The sequence below is a fragment of the Pleurodeles waltl genome, chromosome 4_1 (genome assembly GCF_031143425.1).
Source record: "Pleurodeles waltl isolate 20211129_DDA chromosome 4_1, aPleWal1.hap1.20221129, whole genome shotgun sequence".
Classification (NCBI taxonomy): Eukaryota; Metazoa; Chordata; class Amphibia; order Caudata; family Salamandridae; genus Pleurodeles; species Pleurodeles waltl.
The window spans coordinates 425,830,576-425,855,349 of NC_090442.1; the positions used below are offsets into that span (position 1 = coordinate 425,830,576).

Here is a 24,774-nt window from a genome sequence, read left to right on the forward strand (position 1 = left end):
TTAAGCTTGAAAAATTCATGTCTTTGCTGGTGTATGTTAGATTTTTGCAGTTTTGGTCTTGTTTTATTCAGACAAATATTGGCTAGTGTGGAGTACTTTTGTGGTGTTTTCACTGTATTACTCTGTGTGTGTACAAATACTTTACACATTGCCTCTGAGATAAGCCTGACTGCTTGTGCCAAGCTACCAAGGGAGTGATCAGGAATTATCTTAGGTCTGTGGCTCCCTTACCCTGACTTGAGTGGGTGTCTCTACTGCCAACTAGAGACCCTATTTTTAACAGTAGTGGAGTAATAATGAGTTATGGGGAGCCATGCACAATTTGATGTCATCACCCTAACCAATTAATTATAAATCATTTTATTATCCAATACACCACCCTCAAAAGACCAATCCCATCCAAGAAAAGGAATAACTGATATGTAACCCAACGCCCATAGGAGAAGCCTTCCCTCCTCCTTCATACAATCTAAAGAAACCTGACTTCCTGCCACCCTTTCCCATCACACTCAGGAGAACACTTGCCTTCCCAATTCATAAATAAATAGTATCCTGCCACCCAACTTGTCTAGACTAACCAATACAGTTCCCTCATGCGCTGCTTTGCAAAAAAAATGGTCCTGCCACCAGTGCTTAATTTGAGCCAGTGGTTTCCGGGTGCTCGGCACCAGAACTTAACTGTCAACACCTGCACCTATGACAGCCCGCACATGGTGGCGTTGTCTGTTTAATTTAGAAACTGGCACAGCAAATGGGGGCCTGGAATCATTTGCATTGTCACACTTGTATGTGTGTGATAGTGGTACTTGTATTAGCACTGTCATTGGCAGTGCTGGCAGGGACAATGCGTAACACAAGCTGCAGTGGCCTCCTGATGAGGGCCCCAGCACTTACTTTTTTACAACTTAAGTACTGCCTGCCACACTAACTCGCCACCCTCTGTGCCTTTCTTCCTCTTCCCTAAAGATTTTAAAAAGCATTCTATCAGAAATTGGGTGAAAAAAGCAGCACCTGTCCATTTAAAGGGCAAGGGCTACTTTTAAAATCTAGTTTACCAATTGTGAATGCGTATGCAGGGATGGAGGACTACTCGATCCATCCCTGTATTTTCACCAATCACAGTGAAATCACAAACTTGGGACCTGTCTAATTAATGTTTGCTAGAAACGCAGTTCTTCCACCTCCTGCAAACGAACAGTGCACTGCCACTCACGGATCAGTCAGGATATAAATGACACAACCGGTTTAGTAAATCCAGGTTTGTACATTCGGCTTGAAAATCGGTGTTTGTTCTGTATGTGATTTTTATTAAAAAACGAAAAAAAGAGGCCTTCTCATTAATCTAAAGGTTTATAGTGGATAAAAAATGTTGTCCATGAAGTGGGTTTTATTATTTTGTAAAAGTAAAGGAAGCCTTAACTATGTACTCCAAAGTGCAGTACAATGACAAAATCTCAAGCAGTGATGGATGGTGTTTTTGCAAATGAAAAGAGATTAAAATGAAATTGAGATTTTGCGTTGCAAAATGCTAACAAATGGGGAGTTCTTCCAAAGGAACACGTTCCTGCAATTAGTCTCTATTTCTTCTCTAGACTGAATGTGAAAATAGCTTAGACCACTTTTCAACAAAAATAGGGGTGTTGTCAAGCGACAGGGCACCTTGATAGGCACTGCATTGGGAAGACCGCCAGTTGACATCGAATCTAGTAAAAATTATGACTGTAGCTCTTTCCCCTTCTCAAGTAACAAAGAAGGTGGAAACAAAATATTAATCTGAACTCCCTGATTACCGAGGGATCTGTCCGGTTTATAATTGTAGCACAATTTTTATTTTTTACTGAATTTCGTCTCTTTTCAAGTTTTTATATGTGTTACTAAATAATGACATTTTATATCTATTTGTTTGGAAAAGATAGTGCGTACGTTGAATTAATTTACAATAAACTAACTATCTGGCGACCTACTTGCCTAGAATATTTAAATTGAATCCATCTAGTCTTACGATTCTCAATACTGATTTATTTCATAGTGCAGGATAGACTAGCCCAAGTAAAAGAATCAGCGTTTCTACAGAGGCCTCAAAGGGGAATGAGATAGTCACAGAGATTAATCTCGAGATACGTTCATTCAAATGGTCAAACTTCAGCAAACTGTTTTTAAATTTGAGAGTTTTTATCACCTTATCTCCTGTTTCCCTGCCTGCAGACTGCACTTTGAGCTGCCGCGCTGTGGGTTATGTCTTCGCATTATCTGTATTATGTTGCTGTAATTACGGTGCAATGGTTACAGCTGCCTTGTGGCTATAAAAGGGCCGCAGCCTTGGAGGAAGGCGCCCCATTTCACCAGCTGAGGCAGAGAAGGGAGGTGAGCCATGTGCTGCAATACAAAATGCTGGTTGATAGCTGGGGCCGTTGTTGGTGGACTGCTGGCCATACTTGGCGGTGTCTTGATACCGGTCGGCGATTTGATCATCGAGGCGAAGATGAAAAAGGTACAGCCATAGTCAGTATATATTCAGTGTTCATATTCATATGTATGTATTAGCACTAGGCCTTTTTGTAACTCAGAAGACTCAAAGGTTTTCTACTTTAAATGAAGGAGCATACTCTGCACAGGTGACACACCTGATTGTGAGTTTCCAAACTGTAACTAAGTGGCTCAAGAATTCACGTTGTGCAATAGACAGGCGTAAAATACCGTTTATTTGTTTTAATTTATGTTTTTAATTCGGGACTTCAGTAGGATACTACCCTGCCGCGTATAATTTTTAAATATGTATTTTTCTAGTAAATAATTTAAAGCACCTTGAATTTCAGGAGCGCTGATTCTTCCGTGCCGTCTTCCTTCTGTTGATGTTTTTTGTAAAACTGATCTTAGAATGTAGACTGAGGGGTTTGTGATAAATTAGATTACTGCTGACAGTTCAGTTTCGTAATTCGCCGAAGCATTGGAAGATGCCAAGGAAGGCACGTCGATAAACACACTTGTCTGTTTGTTACTTTTGACCGTCTAATAAACGTCCTTGCTCGGCCATCAATTTTTACACTTAAAATGTTTCCCAAAGAAGTCTCACAACAACCAAAGAAGACATCTTGGCAGTTTTTACAAAACGAAACTGCCAAACAATGAAAACGAGCAAGAATTAAATATATTTCTGCAACACGTTGCTACGCACCATTTTTTTGGGTTAAGCCTTTGTTTTAGTTTCCACTTAACTTACGGAGATGGCACGCATTTTTGACTGGGTATCAACCGTCCTTTTAGACAGGATCCCCGTTACGTCACCCATTAGCTTGGTGCGGCTCCACGTTATGCACTATGTCCTGCGCCGAACATCAGAGACAGGAGGGGCGAGGTTACAACACCTATCTTCCACAACATGCGCCCTGTGAGGTACACGCTATGGACATATTTTAATTGAAAGAGGCGTAACCTCGTCGCAAAAGCCGATTGTCCTGGGGATGCCCTAACTTCTCCCCATTCCTTATCAGTAGGGAATCCCACATCCCTGTTATTGAGCCAAGCGTCGTAGATCTAATGGGCCTGTCATATTATTTATGAAGGAGCGGTAGACTTGAGTCAGTTTGTGGTCTTCCAATTCCTCCGGGAGTAGCACCGATTCTAATGGATTGAAGTCCAGGAGATCAGCGAATCCCGATATATATGGTGTTATTGCTTGGGGTAGTTGTACGTAACTAAAAACCTGGCTGTGCTGCAAGTCATACTCAGTCTGTAGGTTCTGGTTAGATTTAAGTGTTGTAGCATTCAAGTCCAAAGGAAGTAACTCCAATAATATACCATCTCCGGAACCCTTCTAATGTTGCCATCTGTTGTAACTTCATTCCCACCTGTTGGACATGGCCTTACTGCAGGGTCACCCGCAAATTTTTGCCTTCCACCTTCTCTTTTTCTGACCTCATTTTTGCTGGCTTTAGGACTCTGCACACTTTACCACTGCTAATCAGTTCTAAAGTGCACATGCTCTCTCCGAACAAACATGGTAACATTGGTTCATACCCATTTGCCATATTTGATTTACTTGTTAGTCCCTAGTCAAGTGCACTACATGTGCCCAGGGCCTGTAAATTAAATGCTACTAGTGTGCTGCAGCACTGGTTGTGCCACCCACATAAGTACCCATCTAACCATGTTTCAGGCCTGCCACTGCAGGGCCTGTATGTGCAGTTTCACTGCCACTTCGACTTGGCATTTAAAAATAATTGCCAAGCCTTAAACTCCCCTTTTTCAACATAAAAGTCTCCTCAAAGGTAGGCCCTAGGTAGCCCAAAGGGCAGGGTGCTATGTAGATAAAAGTCAGGGCAGGAACATGTGTGTTCTATATGTCCTGGTATTGTAAAACTCCTAAATTTGTTTAACACTGCTGTGAGGCCTGCTCTTTTCATAGGATAGCATTAGGGCGGCCCTCGTACACTGTTTGAGTGGTAGATTCTGATCTGAAAGGAGTAGCCAGGTCATATTTAGTATGGCCAGAATGGTAATAGAAAATCCTGCTTATTGATGAAGTTGGATTTAATATTGCTATTCTAGGAATGCCACTTTTAGAAAGTGAGCATTTCTCTTTACTTAAATCCTTCTGTGCCTTACAATCAACGTCTGGCTAGGTTTATTTGACTGCTCCCTTGTGCATTCACTCAGACAACCCCAAACACAGGATGCTCAGTCATGCTTGCACACATCTGCATATTGAATAGGTCTTCCTGGGCTGGGAGGGTGTAGGGCCTGACACTTACTTGTCAAAGGGCAGTAGCCTGCCTTCACACAAAGGACTGGCACACCCCCTACTGGTACCCTGGCAAACAGGATGGAACTGAAAGGGGACCTTGTGCATTTCTAAGCCACTCTTTGAAGTCTCTCCACTTCAAAGGCACATTTGGGTGTTTAAGCAGGGACTCTGACCCTACCAACTTAGACACCTCTACTTCACAAGACACTTCTGAAGGCAGACACTTATGGATAAGACATCACTTACGAAGAATCCCTCAACCAGAACCTGCAACCTGCGAAGAAGAACTGCCTGGCTGCCCAAAGGACTCACCTGGACTGCTTTTCTGAGAAGGACTGCTGCCTTGCTGCTTTTTGGCTGTCCTGAGAAGTGCTCTCCAAGGGCTTGAATAGAGCTTGCCTCCTGTTCCCTGGAGTCTCAGGACCAAAAATACTTCATTCCTGCAAAAAAAACTCCTTGTACGGTGAAAATCGACGCACAGCCTGCAAGAAACGATGCACAGCCTGAATCGCAGTGAGAAAATCACCACACGCCGAACTGGATCGATGCAGCCCGACTTCCCGAAGAAGAGAATGACGCAGCACCAGCATTGCAACCGGAAATTCGACGCACAGCCCACTGGAACAACGCAAAGCTGAGCCAGATCAACGCAGCCCGACTTCCTGAGAGGAATCGACGTAGCGCCTGCTGTGTGACAGAATTTTCCACGCATCGCCAAATGGATCGACGCAGCCCCTTGACTTTATCCTGCACACCCAGGTTTTCAAAGCATCGTCCCCGGGGTGTCTGAAAACCCCACAACCCAAAGAGGATCCCAGTCTATGTGCCGGAAATGGACGCAAAGCCAACCCTGCATGACACATCGTCTGTGTGCAACAGAAAAATCGATGCATACCTCCCTGTTTTCGATGCAACTCCTCCTCTGCGGTCTCTTGCAGAGAATTTGGACACAAACCAGGTACTTTGTGCTTGCAAGAGACACGTTGCTTTTTAAAGACTAAATACACTTTATATCATTTTTACAGTGACATGTCAATGTGGACTTATTGAATCTTGATCATTTTGACCTGCATCTTACCAGATAAATATTATATATTTTTCTAAACACTGTGTGGTGTATTTTTGTGATGTTCTACTGTGTTATTGTATGATTTATTGCACAAATACTTTACACATTGCCTTCTAAGTTAAGCCTGACTGCTCAGTGCCAAGCTACCAGGGGGTGGGCACAGGATAATTTGGATTGTGTGGGATTTATCCTGACTAGAGAGAGGGTCCTTGCTTGGACAGGGGGTAACCTGACTGCCAACCAAAGACCCCATTTTTTATACCACCTAAACAAGTGTTTGTTCAGTTAGCAGTTTATCTCAATTTATCATCCTCAAAGTATCCCTCCAGATCTTGACTGCTGTCAAGGCTGACGGAGTCCCCTCTTCCACTGTATAATATATGTGTTGTATGGGTATACAACAGAGTGCACATTTTTCAGATGCATACAAGCAGCCTCCCTGGATTTCGTGCCACCATTTGTGTACAATCAGCAGATGGGAGGCTTTATAGTAGGACTGAACACCTGCTGCAAAAAGCCAACCTTCAAAAGTGAAATTAAAACATATAAACAATACTATCAGCGAAAATTGTTGCTTCCATGGGAAACTGGAGTTTATTTTATCAAAAAAGGAACATCATAATTCATCTAGGTAGTTCTGTAGCTGGTACAGAAACCATGGCATCTACACCTTTTTAAAAATGGCAGATCTTTCTAGAAGTGACAAGGGGAGCACTGACCACACTTTAATATCTGCTGTTATGTTGTCTAAGAGTGTTTGAATATTTCTTTTCCATGCTGCCACTGTGTATAATGTGATGCATAACCCCAGATATTTAAATGTTTGCTTGACCACCTGTAACTCTCTAGCCCACCCCAAATCTTGAGGATATGCGATGGCTGGACAGACCAAAGATCGATCGATCTATCTATCTATCTATCTATCTATCTATCTATCTATCTATCTATCTATCTATCTATCTATATATATGTATATATAAGAACTGTAAGTGTATGAGAGCATGACCTTTACAAGTCCGTCAAGATAATCAAAACATCATCTGTGTAGAAAGCCACTCTGTCTGAGATGCTCTTGTCACAATCGAATACTAGCTACTTTGCATCAATGAGTCACTCCACCAGTGGCTCTATGGCAATGGGAAAATAACAGGCGACAGCAAACACTTCTGCCTCAATCCCCTCTGAATTAGAAAGGAATCTGCTGTTTCTCTGCTGACAAGGACCCTGGGCAGTCTGCACAGAGCAATTATATATATGAAGTAAAATTGAGCCCAAAGTTAAGGCATTGAAGGAGCACTTATAAATAACTCCAGCCCACCAAATCAAACGCCTTCTCAATATTCGCCAACAGAACCAGAGCCAGACCACTTAATCACCTGTAAAGGTCAGAGCATTATACAGATAACCAAAAAAGGGCTATGCCCATATACACCCTCTGTTCCTGGGATACAGGCTATACAACAATTAAAATTGAAAATGAGGAGATCAACTACCACTGTTTACCTAGTCTACAATGACACCATGAAATGTCACTGGACTCTCATTAATTCAGCAAATTTATATATACTTTTTGTACAGAGTTAGTAGTTATGATGCAACACCACCACCATGAAATCAAACATGAATATGCATACAAGATACTTAGAATAGACTAATTAAAACATATTGTAGTGCATCGGATTCCTTGTGCTTCCCGAGTTTATATCAAGGTGGTTATGACAAGTCTTTTGCTGCAGAATCCACCTGAAGGTAGTCTATCACTTGCGGAGGAAACAGGGCCAGAAGGGCCACCCAATCACATGCCTAAACCTACTCTATACTAATAGAATTTATTAAACCCCTTTCGAAGCTGTTAATGCATTTCGGCCTGTGCTCATTAAGGAAGTCAAGAAATGCTCCTAAAAAATATATGAACATTAAAAAACCATGGTGCACTGCTTGTATCAAAACATAAGGATTAGAATGAGCTGGTTATTTAAAAACAGAAGAGCCTAAGGGCAACCCCAAATCAACATGCCAACATGCAGTGATTCTCATGCTCCAAAGTCCATGAAAACTACTTGCAAGACAATGGTCATAAATCCCATGTGAAACCTAATGTCTCTGGATTACTATTCACCTACTCGCCCACGTTACTGCAAAATGACAAATACAACAACCATGAATTGTCATGTTTTCACAATGGTTGAATCAAGTGCACCTCTACACCATATTACAAAAAGTATATCAAGCAGTATTTTAGAAATGGTGTCTCTGGTTGGCAGTCAGTTTGCACTCTGTCCAAGCAAAGTAAAGTAAAGGAAAAACACACCCGGCAGAAAGGCTTAACCCCAGAAGCAATGTGTAAAGTATTTGTACTAACACACCCAGTAATACAAAGAAACACTATAAATGGACACCACACCAGTTTAGAAAAATAGATCATATTTATCTAAATCAAACAAGACCAAAACAACAGAAATCCAACATACACAAGTCAAGATATGAATTTTCAAAAGAATAAGGACCTTAATACCTTCGCTGCCAGGCCTTTCCCCTTCAGGTGCCAGGCCTTATTTTGGCTATTTGGAGCAGTCCGCGCTTAGGCCCTCATAACGTTTTGTCCACATAAGCTACCCATGTCAAATTTGTGTCCTTTTTTCCAACATTCTAGCGATTCTAGAGGTCCACAGAGTTTGTGGGTTCCCATGAAGGAGACCAAGAAATTAGACAAAATACAGCAAAAATTTCATTTTTTTTCAAAAAAATGTGAAAAAGGGCTGCAGAAGAAAGCTTGTGATGTTTTCCCTGAAAAAGGCATCAACAAATGGTTTGCGATGCGAAAATCACCAGCTTCCCAGAACAGGCAGACTTGAATCAGAAAACCACATTTTTCAACACAATTTTGGCATTTTACTGGGACATACCCTATTTTTACTATTTTGTGCTTTCAGCCTCCTTCCAGTTAGTGACAGAAATGGGTGTCAAACCAATGCTGGATCCTGGAAAACTAAACATTTCTGAAAAATAGACAACATTTTGAATTCAGCAAGGGCTCATATGTGTAGATCTTCAAGGTTTTTCTACAGAAAATAGCAGCTGAAATGACAAAAAAATTGAAATTGAGATGAAAGAAAACAGCCATTTTTCTTCACATTTTACTCTGTAACTTTTTACTTCGATGTCAGATTCTTGAAAGCAATATACCGTTATATAGGGCTTGTTGGTTCATCAAGAACCCTAGGGACCCAGAGCCAATAAATCAGCTGCACCTTGCAATGAATTTTCATTCTATACTGGGTATACAGCAATTCATTTGCTGAAATATAAAGAGTGAAAAATAGGTATCAAGAAAATCTTTGTATTTCCAAAATGGTGACAAGATACAGTGTTGAGAAGCAGTGGTTATTTGCACATCTCTGAATTCTGGGGTCTCCATATGAGCATGTGAATTACAGGGCATTTCTCAAATAGACGCCTTTTCTTACATTTGGAAGGTAAAAATGTAGAGAAACACTAGGGGCAATAACACTTGTTCTGCTATTCTGTATTCCGCCAAGTCTCCCGATAAAAATGGTACCTCACTTGCTTAGGTAGGCCTAATGCCCACAACAGGAAAAGCAACATGGACACTTCACATTTTCCCAAAGAAAACTGACATGATTTTTGGGAAGTGCCTAGCTGTGGATTTTGGTCTCTAGCTCAGCCGGGACCTAAGAAAACCTACCAAACCTGTGCATTTTTTGAAAACTAGACACCTAGAGGAATCCAAGATGGGGTAACTTGTGGGGCTCTCATCAGGTTCTGTTACCCAGAATCCTTTGCAAACCCCCAAATTTGGCCCAAAAACACTTTTTCCTCACATTTCAGTGACAAAAAGTTCTGGAATCTGAGAGGAGCCACACATTTCCTTCCACCCAGTGTTCCCCCAAGTCTTCTGATAAAAATGGTACCTCACTTGTGTGGGTAGGCCTGGCGCCTGTGACAGGAAATGCCCCAAAACACAACATGGACACATCACATTTCCAAAAGAAAACAGAGCTGTTTTTTGCAAAGTGCCTAGCTGTGGATTTTGGCCTCTAGCTCAGCCTGCACCTACGGAAATCTACCAAACCTGCAGAGTTTTGAAAACTAGACACCTAGGAAAATCCAAGATGGCGTGACTTGTGGGGCTCATCAGGTTCTGTTACCCAGAATCCTTTGCAAACCTCACAATTTTGCCCCCAAAATACTTTTTCCTCACATTTTGGTGACAGAAAGTTCTGGAATCTGAGAGGAGCCACAAATTTCCTTCCACCCAATGTCCCCCAAGTCTCCCCATAAAGATGGTACCTCACTTGTGTGGGTAGGCCTAATGCTCGTGACAGGAAACGCCCCAAAATACAACATGAACACATCACATTTCCAAAAGAAAACAGAGCTGTTTTTTGCAAAGTGCCTAGCTGTGGATTTTGGCCTCTAGCTCAGCCTGCACCTACGGAAATCTACCAAACCTGCAGAGTTTTGAAAACTAGACACCTAGGGAAATCCAAGATGGCGTGACTTGTGGGGCTCATCAGGTTCTGTTACCCAGAATCCTTTGCAAACCTCACAATTTTGCCCCCAAAATACTTTTTCCTCACATTTTGGTGACAGAAAGTTCTGGAATCTGAGAGGAGCCACAAATTTCCTTCCACCCAATGTCCCCCAAGTCTCCCCATAAAGGTGGTACCTCACTTGTGTGGGTAGGCCTAATGCTCGTGACAGGAAACGCCCCAAAATACAACATGAACACATCACATTTCCCAAAGAAAACAGAGCTGTTTTTTGCAAAGTGCCTTGCTGTGGATTTTGGCCTCTAGCTCGGCCGACACCTATGGAAATCTACCAAACCTGCTCATTTTTTAAAACTAGACACGTAGGGGAATCCAAGATGGGGTGACTTGTGGGGTTATTACCGGGTTCTGTTTTCCAGAATCCTTTTCAAACCTTACAATTTGGCCAAAAAAAAACACTTTTTCCTCAAATTTTGGTGACAGAAAGTACTGGAATCTGAGAGGAGCCACAAATTTTCTTCTGCCCAACATTCCCCCAAGTCTCCCGATAAAAATGGTACCTCACTTGTGTGGGTAGACCTAGCGCCAGTGACAGGAAATGCCCCAAAACACAACATGGACACATCACATTTCCCCAAAGAAAACAGAGCTGTTTTTTGCAAAGTGCCAAGCTGTGGATTTTGGCCACTAGCTCAGCCGTCACCTAGGGAAACCTACCAAATCTGTGCATTTTTGAAAACTAGACACCCAGGGCAATCCAGGATGGGGTGACTTGTGGGACTCTCACCAGGTTCTGTTACCCAGAATCCTTTGCAAACCTCAAAATGTGGCCAAAAATACACTTTTTCCTCACATTTCGGTGCCAGAAAGTTCTGGAATCTGAGAGGAGCCACACATTTCCTTCCACCCAATGTTCCCCCAAGCCTCCCAATAAAAATGGTACCTCACTTGTGTGGGTAGGATAGTGCCCGCGAAAGGAAATACCCCAAAACACTTTGTGGATATTTCAAAATTATCAAATACTAAACCACCTGTTTTTGCGGGGTCCAGCGTATTTGGTCCTAGGCTCAGCAGCCATATAGGGAAACCTACCAAACCCAAACATTTCTGAAAACTAGACACCTGAGGGAATCCAGGGAGGTGTGACTTGCATGGATCCCCCAATGTTTTCTTACCCAGAATCCTCAGCAAACCTGAAATTTAGCTAAAAAAATCCCAACTTTTTTTCCACATTTCTGTGCGGGATCACCGCACCGGGACAAATTTCCTACCACCCAACGTTCCTCTCAGTCTCCTGTTAAAAATTATACCTCACTTTTGTGGGTGGGCCAAGTGCCTGGTTTGCAGGGCATTATGGGTAAGAAAATGGTGCAGGCGCATGTGAAGCACACCACCATGGACTCACCCAAATGTTTCGTTTTCAGATGTGTCTAGGTCTTGTGGATTTTTCTACATGGCAGCGTCCCAAAGTCCAAAAAGTGCAGCCCTCACCATTCCAAGTGGGACGATTTTGAGAGTTAGCCAAGTTCTCATGGCCCAAATGTAAAACCAAATCCCAAAATAATCAAATGTCCTCTTGCTTGCCGGGGGATAAGATGTTTTAGTGTGCGGTGGGATAGCTGAAAGACTGTTACCCCCTTGATTTGGGGTGGGGGCATAACCAGGCCCATACTGGTCGGTAGCCACAACCCTACTATTTTTTTGTTTTCTCTTAATTCCCTGGCATCTAGTAGACTTTCTGACACACGGGGTGTGGATTGGGGGTAATTGCCCCATCTACCAAATGGTGGTCAGAACAACGTTGGCCAAATTTATTTGGGATGGGGGAATGTCCATAACCCTACCTTCTTATTTTGAAAAAATAAATCTGCCCTGATCTCTGGTGGGCTTTCTGCCCCCCTTGGGGGAAGATGGACCTTCCAAATATAGGCCACTCTGCGGCCAAGGCGGGCAGATATGGCCAACAGTAATGTGCCCCCATGGGGAGCTACCCTTGCCCCACAAACAAAACACGCACATACACACACCAATCCCTGGTGCCTAAGTAATTTCTGCCCTGCTTCCAAAAATAGGCTGATATGCCCCCAAGGGGAGAAGAAATGGCCTAAAATAAATTTGCTCCCCCCCAGGGGGAGAGACCTTTGCCTAAGGGGTCGCTCCCCTTGTGTGAAATTGGTTAAAAAAAAAAACTCCCCAGTGCCTAGTGGTTTGTGCCCCTCTTGGGGGCAGATTGGCCTAATAAAAATAAGCCGATCTGCCCCCAAGGGGGGGGCAGAAAAGGCCTAAAAATATTTTCCCCCCTGGGGAGTGGCCCTTGCCCAAGGTGCCGCTCCCCTTATTCAATAATTTTAAAAAAATACAATTTCCCTGGTGTCTAGTGGCCTTTCTGCTGTGAGAGATATGGAAGGAGAGGAAAGGCATTTCCTCTTCTTTCATGCCTCTCTCATCCCCTCACATGATCGGAGGAGAAATGCTTTTTCATTTCTCCTCCGATCCATGCAGGGGTAGGCCTCTGATGAGGTCAGCGCGTGATCGCGCGCTGATGTCATCAGGTGCCACGGAGGGGTCAGGGAAGGGGCAGGGGTGGAAGGGGAAGCAATTCCCCTTCTATCCCTGCCCTGGGGAGAGGGGTGCGAGGCCCCAAGGGGGAGCGCTAGAGTTTCCCTGAGGGCCCCTACTTGGACTTAACGGTTACATCCTGGGCACCTGAGGGGACTGCCCAGGATGTAACTGTTATGTCCGAGGCACCTGAGGGGTTAATCCATAGAAAACAGTGAGATCGCTGTTGTTACACGGAGGACGTGGTTTGCATAAAAAAATTAAGCTGCGTGGGCTAGCGTGCATTGGAAAAGTCAGTTATGCGTCGATTCCTTACTCGCAAGTGATGCCGTGCATCGTTCCTTCCATGGTCGGGTCGGTGATGCTGCGTTTTTCTCCATTGCAAGAGAGTGATGACTCGAATTCTAGACTGGCACCTCGGGTCCGGGCAGGCTTTGGATCGGTTTTTCATGGCCAGCGATGTTGCGTTTCAAATCCGGTCACACGGTGTCAGAAGACCGCACTCTGTGGGGTTTGCATCGTTATCCGCAGCCGCAAACGGGTGTTGCACATCATTTATCCATCCGCAATGTGTCGATCTCCCAGCTGCGATGTAGCTGTAATGTTGATTTCAGCCATGTTGCAGATGGTGCATCAAAAAGTTCCCTGCACGGTGGACTGGGCGTGAATTTCTGTCCTTTTCCACCAGCTTCACCTTTCAAGGGCCCAGAGACAGGTTAGGGCACCCTTTTGCAGGGCAGGAGTCTCAGCAGAGAGTCCCGGTGCCGACAGAGAGAAGTCTTTGATGTCCCTGAGACATCAACAACAGGAGGCAAGCTCAGTTCAAGCCCTTGGAGATTCTTCACTAGTGGGAAGTCACCTAAAAGTCAGTTTTTGTCCTCTCTCAGGCAGGAGCGGGTGCTGCAGGCCAACCCAGCAAAGAACAGTCACAGGCAAAAGGGCTGTACTCCTCCTCCAGCTCTCCAGCTCTTCTCCTTGGCAGAGGTTCCGATTGGTTCCAGAAGTAATCGGATTTTCAGGGGTTTTGGGTCCAATACTTATACACCTTTCTGCCTTTGGATTTGTCAAACTTCAAAGGGAAGTCTCTCTTGTCTGCAAGATCCTGCCTTGCCCAGGCCTGGCTCCAGACTCACACCAGGGGGTTGGAGACTGCATTGTGAGAGGGTAGGCACAGCCCATTTAGATGTAAGTGAGCACTCCTCCCTCCACTCTAGCTCAGATGGGTCATCAGGGTATGCAGGCTACCCCCCAGCTCCCTTTATCTCACTGTCTAGAGGGAATTCACAAACAGCCCAACTGGCTGTCTGACCCAGACAGGGAATCCACAAACAGGCAGAGTCACAGACTGGTTTAAGCAAGACAATGCACACTTTCTAAAGGTGGCATTTTCAAACTGACAATTTAAAAACCAACTTTACCAAAATATGTATTTTTAAATTGTGAGTTCAGAGACACCAAACTCTAGATTTCTATCTGGTCCCAAAATAATTTCTGCACTCTAATGATATTTAAAGGCAGCTCCCATGTTAACCTATGAGAGAGATAGGACTTGCAACAGTGAAAGCTGAGTTTAGCAGTACCTCACTGTTAGGACATGTAAAACACATCAGTGCATCCCTCCTTTAACATACACTGCACCCTGCCCGTGGGCTACCTAGGGCCCAGCTTAGGGGTGCATTACATGTAGAAAAAGGAAAGGTTTAGGCCTGTGCAAGTGCATACACTTGCCAGATCGAATTGGCAGTCTAAAACTGCGCACAGAGACACTGCAGTGGCAGGTCTGAGCCATGTTTACAGGACTACTCATGTGGGTGGCACAACCAGTGCTGGAAGCCGACTAGTAGCATTTGATGTACAGGCCCTGGGCACCACTAGTGCACTTTACTAGGGACTTACTAGTCAATCAAATATGCCAATCATGGGCAACCCAATCACAACTACAATTTACACAGAGAGCATATGCACTTTAGCACTGGTTAGCAGTGGGAAAGTGCCCAGAGTCCTAAAGCCAACTAGAACTGATCAGAAAAAAGAGGAGGAAGGAGGCAAAAAGATTGGGGATGATCCTGAAAAAAGGACCAGGTCCAACACAACCCCCACCAGCCTAAAGCAGGGGAGACCAATCATTACCTTGATGGACTTCCCTGATTGGGGTGATAGAACATGGACCCTGGCCTGCAAAAGCAGGGGTTTGTTCCAGTTCTATGCCTTCCTGACTCCAGTTGGATCCCTCTATTCATACTGTCAGGGCCCACTAAACTAACCCATGGGGAACCCCTCCCCACATCTGCAGATACCATCTGTGCAACACCTAACTTTACTTTGCTCACAAATGTATCCCAGGAGGCAGATAGTACCACCAGGGCCAACACTGTGGTGTGGCCCACTCCACCCCCCGGGTGTGACTCCTGCATCCACCACTCCCAGGGAAACTCTGTTCACGTGGACAGCAAACTACAGTGGCCATTGACAGCTATTAGAGATGAGGGCCAAGCCCCAGACCTTTCAATGCTCTCCAACCACTGGGACTGTAGAGAGTGAGGTGCAGTAACCCCAGGTACATGGCACCCTTTTACCACTCTCCCTTCCACTAGGTCAGGGATGACAGTCTGACACTGGTTCACCTCTTGGGGGCTCTGTACCCTCCCCCTAGAAGTGGCACCCCCAGAGTCCAGAACTGTCAGGCTGCTTGTAGAAGCAGTCCTGCACAACTCTCCCACTGGTGCAGGGAGGTTAACTAGCAACTGGTCTCCCAACCTGAGGTCTGTACCCTCAGGTTGGACCAGGGTCACGGGTGAGGCTTCCCTCCCCCTACCCTTATTTCTAGGGTCCTGCACCCCCCCACTAGGAGTGCCCCCTAGAATCCAGAGTTGTAAGGGTGCTCAAGGGAGCAGCCCTGTACAATTCTCCCACCAGTTCAGGGATGTTAACCTGCAATTGTTCTTCCAACCTGCGATCTGTACCCTTAGGTTGGACCACAGTTAGGGGTGAGGCTTCCCTCCCCCTCCCCTGAACTTCTGGGGTCCTGCACCCCCCCCCCACTAGGAGTGGCCTCCCCAGAATCCAGCATGGTATGGGCACTGTTAGCGGTGGCACCTCCCTCCAGGTCAGGGGGGACACCCTGAACCTGGCCCTTGAATCCAGGTTCTGTACCCTTGGATTGAACTCGGGTCAGGGGTGAGTCTCTCCCTCGCCTGCCCCTACTCGCAGGGTCCTGCACCCCTCACCATGGGGAGTACCCCTGAAAGTCACACCAGGGGGGGTAATTGGGCAAACATCCCCCCATCAGATCAGAGTTTACCCCTGCACCTGACCCTCCAGCCTAGGGTCTGTACCCTCAGGCTGGACCACTGCGTGGCAATCCAGGACTTCTTGGGGAGCACACGTACCCCACATCAGGTCAGAGCTTACCCCCTGAAGTTGACCATCCAACCCTGAGTCACTACCCTCAGACTGGACCACTGCCTTGTAAGTCAGGACTTCCTGGGGAGCACACCTACCCCTCACAAGGGAAACACCTTCCCTAAGGGCTGCATGAGAGTCTTGCTGGTGCCAAGCCCCTGACCTCTGCCCACCTGGAAGACCCTGGTTCCCCTCCAGCCCTGTAATGGTATCACCAGAGTCATTCCTGGGGAGCTCTGACCTCAGAGCTGATCCCTGACCCTCCAGGTTCTCCACTTGGGCCCGCAACCCCCTCTCAGCCCTCTGTCTGGACATCTGCACCTTCCCACTAGGATTGGTATTGCCAGACACCAGAACTGGTGGGACGCTGGCGACAGCCACCCCCCCAAGTTCTCCTGACACTATGGGTTCTCCCTCAGCAGATGGCCCTATGCTAAAGGTTAGGCTCCCCACCTGGCGTTCACTTCTGGAACCCTCCAGGTTCTGGGACTGGATCTCAAGCACCCTGGGACTCAGCCCACCCCCATTCCCTCTCCTCTGAGACTGTTCATGCGATCCTTCACCCATCACCCTACAATGGGACCTACCTGTGATACTACAAGCCTTTCCCACCTCACCTGGTTGGGAAATACTAGACCACTCCCTTCAGGAGCGCCCCCACATGCCTCTTCATACACTCTAGTACTCACCCAGAGGTCTGCCTCCAGTGCACGTTCCCTGGGGTCAGAGAACTCACACTCTACCTGGTGTTGGCGTAGCTCTGGAACACAAGGACTGGGCATATGATCTCCAGCAATCACATCACACAGCCCCTCACATGAATTAAACAAACTACCCTCCACCCAACCATCCAGTGACTCAGCCTTGAAAAAGTACCCCACATCACGCTCCTGAGACTTGTGAGACAACACCTGACTGTCCCAGTCACTCAACCCACACTATTCTGGGGTATCTCCACACTCCAAAACCAGGACCTCTACCTCGGGGGGAACCCCTCTCCCAGTTACTTTCACCTACAGCCAGTAGAGTGTCCCTCCCACCACAAGGAATATAACCCCCTTGCCAGTTCCCCAATCCACCTCAGGAACCCTGCGCATCAATGGAGCTACCTAATACCTGTGAACATCCTGGTGTATGTTAACCCCCTCCTTCAAGTAGGACACCAAGTCTCTGGGCTTATGCACTTCTTCATCAGTATTGAACATAACATTGTTGCTGCAACCATCTAAGCTGAACTCAGCCCTCATGACTTCCAGCTTCCTCAATCGTAGCTCATCAGCCAAGATTATCTTTTTCTCCTCTAAGGCCATCCTAAGCTTTGCTAACTCCAACTGGTGAGCCCTCTCTTTCTGTCTGTCCTGCAACTCTTCATGAGTCAGACCTTTTGATGACACACTGCTACTTATCTTGGAGACCCTCCCCCCAGGCTTATCAGGTACATCTACTACACCATTATGAACACTCTGCACCTCCTTACCCTCATCCTCCTCCTCCGTGTGCCCTCCAGCCTCCTTGGCTGCCAACCAGGCCCTCAAAGACTTTTTTCAGCTCCTCCTTCCTCGTGGAGCTCCTGATGGGGCAAGGTCCTTACAAAACCGTTTCAGTTGAGCAACTGTGTAACTCTCCAACTTCTCCAACTCAAAAACCGCCTTTGTAGACACAGCTAGTGCATACCCAGATTGAGACATGACGGTAAGGTTCAATCAAAAGTGCAACGTTCCAAGAGTTCCCAATGAGAAGTTCAAAAACCAAAAGAAGATCACCAAAAATATGGAAGCAGGAAAAGCTCCAAAAAGACAAAAAGCAAAATCACCAAGACAAGTAGTATGTGGTCACGTAATGGTAAGCAGTGAAACCAGTAGTGTACACTTAACCACTGTATGTCAAGTACAAATACAAGTCCAATCTCAACTGCTGATCACCAATGTTAGAAATGGGGTCTCTGGTTGGCAGTCAGTTTGCACTCTGTCCAAGCAGGGAGCATCACACTAGTAAGGGTAAAGGAGAAATGCACCTGGTTAACCTAGCTCACCCCCTTGGTAGCTTGGCATGAGCAGAAAGGCTTAACCCCAGAAGCAATGTGTAAAATATTTGAACCAACACACACAGTAATACAGTGAAACACTGCAAAATGGACATCAGACCAGTTTAGAAAATTATGAAATATTTATCTAAATCAACCAAGAGCAAAATGACAAAAATCCAATATACATAAGTCAAGATATGAAATTTCAAAAGAATAAGAGTCTTAATCCATAGAAAACAGTGAGAACGGTGTTGTTACACAAAGTACCTGGTTTGCGTCAAAAATAAAGCCGCACGGGGAGCATGCATCGGAAAAGTCATTGATGCGTTGATTCCTTACTCGCAACCCCTCTCCACATCTATAGATACCATGTGTGCAGCACCTAACCTTACTTTACTCACAGATGTATCCCAGTGGGCATACAGTACCCCAAACACCAATATAATTTCTAAAGAGAGCATTCACACTTTAGCACTGGTTAGCAGTGGTAAAGTGCCCAGAGTCCTAAAGCCATCAAAAACTGGTGAGAAAAAAAGAGGAGGAAGGAAGAAAAAAGATTGGGGATGCCCCTGGAAAAATGGCCAGGTCCAACACAGGACAATACCATCCACAAGACAACCTGAAGCACAAAAGTGTGTCAACCCACTGCCACAAATCATACATAGAAAAATATGTGAGTGGTTAGGCTGGCTGCTCAATAATATTACTTTTTAACTACTTGGGCCCCATGGGGAGTGCTCACTGAGTGAGTCCTTAGCACACCGTATGGAATTGTGGCTCTTGCAATCGGAAACATAGTGGTGTGTATTATGCAATTGAGCCATTGCTTTCTAAAAGATATAATCAAACCAGGCTAAAACAGATAATCTGCCAGCTGTTACTACCATGTGGGGGCCCAGCACCATGGCCGGGCCTCTGTAACCTTCTCTCCCTTGTGCCATGTGTCAGATAGTTTGTGGATACGCCACTGGCGATAACAAAACAATGGTACCCAATCTGAGTGTAGAAATTACATGGCAGCCATATTTAAACGGGGTCCAACTGACATGGAAGGAGGTGTGATAAGGAGTGGTGCAGTGATGGGGGCTATATTGAGAGGAGTGTGAAGTCATTAAAGGATAATTAAGGATACTAATATCCAACTGTGTCACAGTGTCTTGGACATCGCCCTTACACAAAGTTTGAGAAAGCATGATTATCATTGCACAAAATCACCTCCTATACATATATTCAGAACATCTGATTTCTGATTATGAAACACTGATACATCAAAAATAAAACACATAAACAATAATGTAAAAGCACAAGCCTAAATGGTCAAAGTGAGTAAATCTATGTCACCCAGTGCTCAAAAGTTACAACCACTGATGCCAAGAACATGGGCGTATGATTCAAATTATGAATGCAAATGGTGATCAAATGGAAAATGGTACAATACATCACACCTTGCTAAATGTGTGATTACTAACAGCAGAGGTCTTATCATATTCATATACATTACATATCCAACATCTGTATTTACATGTTCTTATAATAAAGCCTCGTCTTACAATAAAGGCACGCCAAATTTGCTGGTAGTGGCAAGTGACAAGTCCTGTATCTACAGTGAATTGCGAGTGGATGATGCAGTGAAAAACCTTAAGTAGTGCATTTTAGTCCCCCAAAGATCGTAGGTGGTAATAAAAGTAAACACAATTATGTACATATATACAAAAACCCTATTTGTGATCCTCTCTTGTGTGTATTAAACACAGGGTTGTCCTCTAAATGAAGGACCAGATTTCATCCTGATCATTTAATCGTTTGTTTGCACTATGGTACTTTTTTATCAATTTAGCCTACACTCTGGAGGGTGTTGTCACCAAATTGTCACCTCTCAAGTTTCTTTGTGCACATACATGACTGACCAAGTAAGGTCATCTTCTGAGTGGGTCATTTACTTGTAATGGTTGACCAGGGGAACCCCTTGTGTGCTGCACCTGATAAGAGATCTGTGTTGAATAATTCTGGCTTTTACAGGCTGTGTGGTTTGGCCTATGTATGCTAAATCACAGGAACATTTCATACAATTAACAGCATTCCTCATGTTGCAGTTTGAGAATTTCACTTGGTTATGGGTGATACCATTGATCATCACACTTTTAGTGTCATGTACATTTACAAGCAGCACAATTCTGACATCTAAATTGTCCCACTAATGGTGGGCCACCAAGCATCTCTGGTAGGTCCTTTGTTTTCAGGTTGGGCCTGGCTGCCCTTACCAGATATTGTTGTATATTTTTTCCTTTATTAAAGGCAAGCAATGGATGTGGAATCTCTAGGTCAGATATAACTGCCCACTGTTTCTTAATAATTCTTTTAATTTTCTTAGCTTTAGGGTTGTATGTTAGAGCACACATCAGTGGCTTTTCATTGGACTTCATTTCAGGGATCAAGCATGTTTCACCTGGGGTGAACCACGCTCTCTTGAGGGATGCTTTAACTAATTTCTTGGGGTACCCTCTGCTGATTATTCACCAGTATCATTCTATTTTCAAAATAATCCTCTTTCTTTGTACAGCTTCTGCTAATGCAGAGAAACTGTCCAAAAGGGAGGTTTTCTTTAAGCTAACTAGGATGTCCACCTATGAAATGCAACAATGTGTTGTGATCCATAGGTTTTGTTTAAAGACCGACAAATAATCTGTCAATGCTCACTTCTAAATATAGATCCAAAAAGTTGACCTTTTCTGCACTGAATGATATCGTAAACTTGAGGCCAGGTGAGCGATGGTTAAACGACTCATGAAAACCACCTAGGGCTAGATCTGATCCTGACCAAATCATAAAGATATTGTCTATATACCAATAGCATTGTTTGATATGATGCTGGTATATATTCTCTGTCTCATAAATCCATTTATTCTCAAAAAAGTACATAAACAAGTTTGTCAACTCTGGAGCAATGCTGCAACCCATGGCTATGCCCTTGATCTGGAGGAATAACTCCTCTTTAAATACAAAGTACTTATTTTTAGGGCATAGGGCAGCTTAGTATGTTAGAAACTTTGTAGGTACCTTATGAGGCATTGATCTGATGTGAAAGACCTCTTCAATTACTGCATTAGCTTCATCCTGAAGGACGCTAGTGTACAATGCTTCTATGTCACTTGTGACAAGTAGATCAGTGTCAATGTTGAAAGGAAGCCTTTCTATTCTATTAATGACATGACTCAATGGATTACTATGGAGCTACTATGGATTTTCTTTTTTTAAAAACATTTTTCTGATTGTAGGAGCCATAATTCGATCTGGCAGTCTAAGTATTCATTTGGAGAGCACTCTGCCAGAGGGCCCAAGTCGGTAAAAAAGCCAGCAAGACTACTTGCGTACTTTTCTAAGCATGATTTGTGGGAGTGGGTTGATTGTGCAAATCCTTTTGTGCTTCACATTGCTTTGTGGATGGTATTGTACTGCATGATATACCGTTAGGGTAATTGCCATAAGTATTCAGAGGTATGCAGTTGGTGCCAGAGGCAATGTTGTACACCACCAATTAAGCATGCTCATGGCACACCATTTAGGTTGTGCAATATGGTGGATAGGTGCACTTAATTCAACTATCATTATGAAAGCATGACAATGCATAGTTATGGTATTTGTTAATTTGCAGTAATGTGGATGAGTAGGTGAATAGTAATCCCTAGACATGAGGTGTCACGTGGGATTAATAATCATTTTCTTGCTTGTGGTTTTCGTGGACTTTGGAGCATGAAAATCCCGGCATGTTAGCACTATTGATTTGGGGTTGCCCTTCGGCTCTTCTGTCTTTATATAACCATCTCATAATATTCCTGATGTTTTTATACAACCAGCTCCCCATAGTTTTTTAATGTTCTTATATGCTTAGGGAGCATTCCTTGTTTTCCATTGTCCTGATGAGGCCTTAATGAGCACAGTTCAAAAAGGGTCAACAGCTTCAGAAGAAGTGTAATACATTGGATAAGGGTAGAGTAGGTTTAGTCAAGGGATTGGCGGGCTTTCCAGCCCTGTTTCCTCAGTATGTGATGGACTACCTTCAAGTGGATTCTGCAGCAAAAGACTTGTCATAGCCACCTTGATATAAACTCTGGAAGCACAAGGAATCAGATGCACTACAATATGATATGATGAATCTATTCTATGTATCTCGTATGTATATTCACGTTTGATTTCATGGTGATGGTGTTGCATCATAACTACTAACTCTGTACAAAAAGTATATATAAATTTGGTTAATTAATGAGTGTTCAAAGACAATTCATGGTATCATTGTCGCTACGTAAATAGTGGTAATAGATCCCCTCTTTTTCCATTTTTATTTGTTGAAGGACAAGACATTATGCGCTATGTTGGCATAAACCTGACTGGTCTCAACGTGCCAGAGAGGGGATCTCCTTGCCTTGAGTAATTGATCCACCAAGGCCTTTGCTATAATCTTGACCTTGGTATTTCAAAGAAAAATAGGACAATAAGAAGAGTAAGGCATCCGATTGGGAAATGCCACTATTCATACTCTCTGCAAGGCAGGCGGCTTTTCTATTGCTTCTTGTAGGACACCCTCACGTGTGTCCATAAGCTTATTCCTATAAAGCTTAAAGAATTCCACTGGGAACACATTTGGGCCTGCACCTTTCTCGATTGTAAGCCACCCCGGGCCTCTGTGAGCTCAGCAGCCATAAGGTCTTCCTCTACATAAATCCATTCCTCTTCCTCTTAGGGGGAGACCAGATACAAGCTTCTTTGAGGCTGCCTGGGGTAGCACTTCCATTATGACCCACTGTAGAAATGTCTCAGTATGGATTATGTCACTGTGAATCTCCTGTGTAAGGTGTACAAGGTACTGTACCGCTAGAGCCAGAATCCAGGACTTTATATCAGCTACCGATTATTGCTGTCTGAGCTTCCTTTCTGCTTGAAAACATATGATGTTTCCCTGCAAATTCACCTTAAGGGCCTCCCATAGGATGGCAAAGGAGTTCACAGAATCAAAATTTTGAGTAAAATATCTCTCTATTATGTCTTCTATATATGTTTTGGATAGCTTTTCCTAGACGGACCATGTACATCTGTGATCACTAACACCCCAGACTGAGGTAAAGCTCCACTAGGGAATGATCAGAAAGATCACAGGTGAGAATCCACTAGTCTGTAACCTTATGGCCTTTAATTTTGGGTAACAGAAAGTAGTGGGATAGTGTATGGTGAGCACCACAGCAAAATATAAATTTGATTTCTTGTAGGTGAAAAATACATCACACGTCAGATAGAGCCAAGGCTCCTAGAAAATGTGGCATTAAGGAGCAGCTTTTTGAAGTCTCATCTACTCCCCATAGCCTATCTCTGGATTCATCCACCTCCTCATTCCAGTCACCGACCCAGGTCAAATGGACCCTCTGGCAGGTTTCAGATTAATCTTATAATTGCTTCCACAAATGAAACACTCAGTGGAGATGGGACATAAACACTAACCAGTGTCAGAGGTTCTCCATGAGGAGGCTGGTAACAACTGCATACCTATCCCAACTATCCATCCACTCACATTTCACCACAAAAGGAATTTGACCCCCCTCATGTATGCCCAACAAACCCCCAATGGAAGACCTGATTGGGACTTTATTCCCTACAAGATGAGACTCCTGTAGAAAGAGCATATCCGTTGGAGACTCTTAGCTGTTTCAAGTACCGTCTTTCTCATAATGTCATCTATGAGACTGCTTACGTTCCACTTTATTATGCGCATCTGGTCACTGTTGACCTCTCGTGTTGATTTTGCCATTAGGTAGGAGAGAAAGTTCTATGGGAATGTGGATAATGTCAACCAGGTGAAGAAGAAGATGCAGTAACTGTAAACCAAACCCTGAACAAAAAAAAGCCTGCATCCCCTACCCTATTCCTCCTAAACTTTAAGTACCTGTTGTGTGACAGAACATAATACAGTGCCACTGGGTAAACTGTTGCGTGGAGGGTTCTGAGATTATCAGGATGACCCATGAGGGCCTCTTTTTTAGGGAGAAGCCGCATTCAACCTGTGTGAAGTATGCAGCCGAAGAGGGCCTTCTCCTCTGCCCACTGAAATACCTCATCACATTTCCTGAAGAAGAAGGCATGCTTCTAAGAAATGACCTTCTATTTGCCAGGGTAGAGTAGCATATAGCAGCTATACAGAAAGCAAAGTTTCCTCTTCTCTGCCACAAAGGACTTTCATTGCCGCTGGACCATCCTCCTGTAGTCTGAGAAGACTGCACAATCCTATGAGTTTGAAACAACATGGATTCCTGTTTCCGAGCAAAGCAAAGGATCACATCCCTTTCATTACTGTCAATATACATTTGATATAGGCCTGGCAGAAGTCAAATGGGTGGCTGCTTTCCAAGCATCTTGTGGGCTTGTTCAAAGATAAAGGACTGGGAGAGTACTTATGGTGGCAGGAGGGATCTCA

The 24,774-nt window shown here is 44.3% G+C and overlaps 1 protein-coding gene across 2 annotated transcripts in view; it reads left to right on the forward strand.

Annotated features, from left to right (window-relative positions):
• Positions 1-2,345: 2,345 nt before the first annotated feature.
• The window catches only part of CD36 (CD36 molecule (CD36 blood group)), a 574,756-nt gene continuing 552,327 nt past the window's right edge, over positions 2,346-24,774 (forward strand). For both annotated transcript variants that reach the window (XM_069228678.1, XM_069228679.1), the window contains exon 1: positions 2,346-2,491. In XM_069228678.1, the coding sequence (XP_069084779.1) occupies positions 2,372-2,491 (120 nt within the window). In that variant the 5' untranslated portion in view covers positions 2,346-2,371. The remainder of the gene's footprint in view (positions 2,492-24,774) is intronic.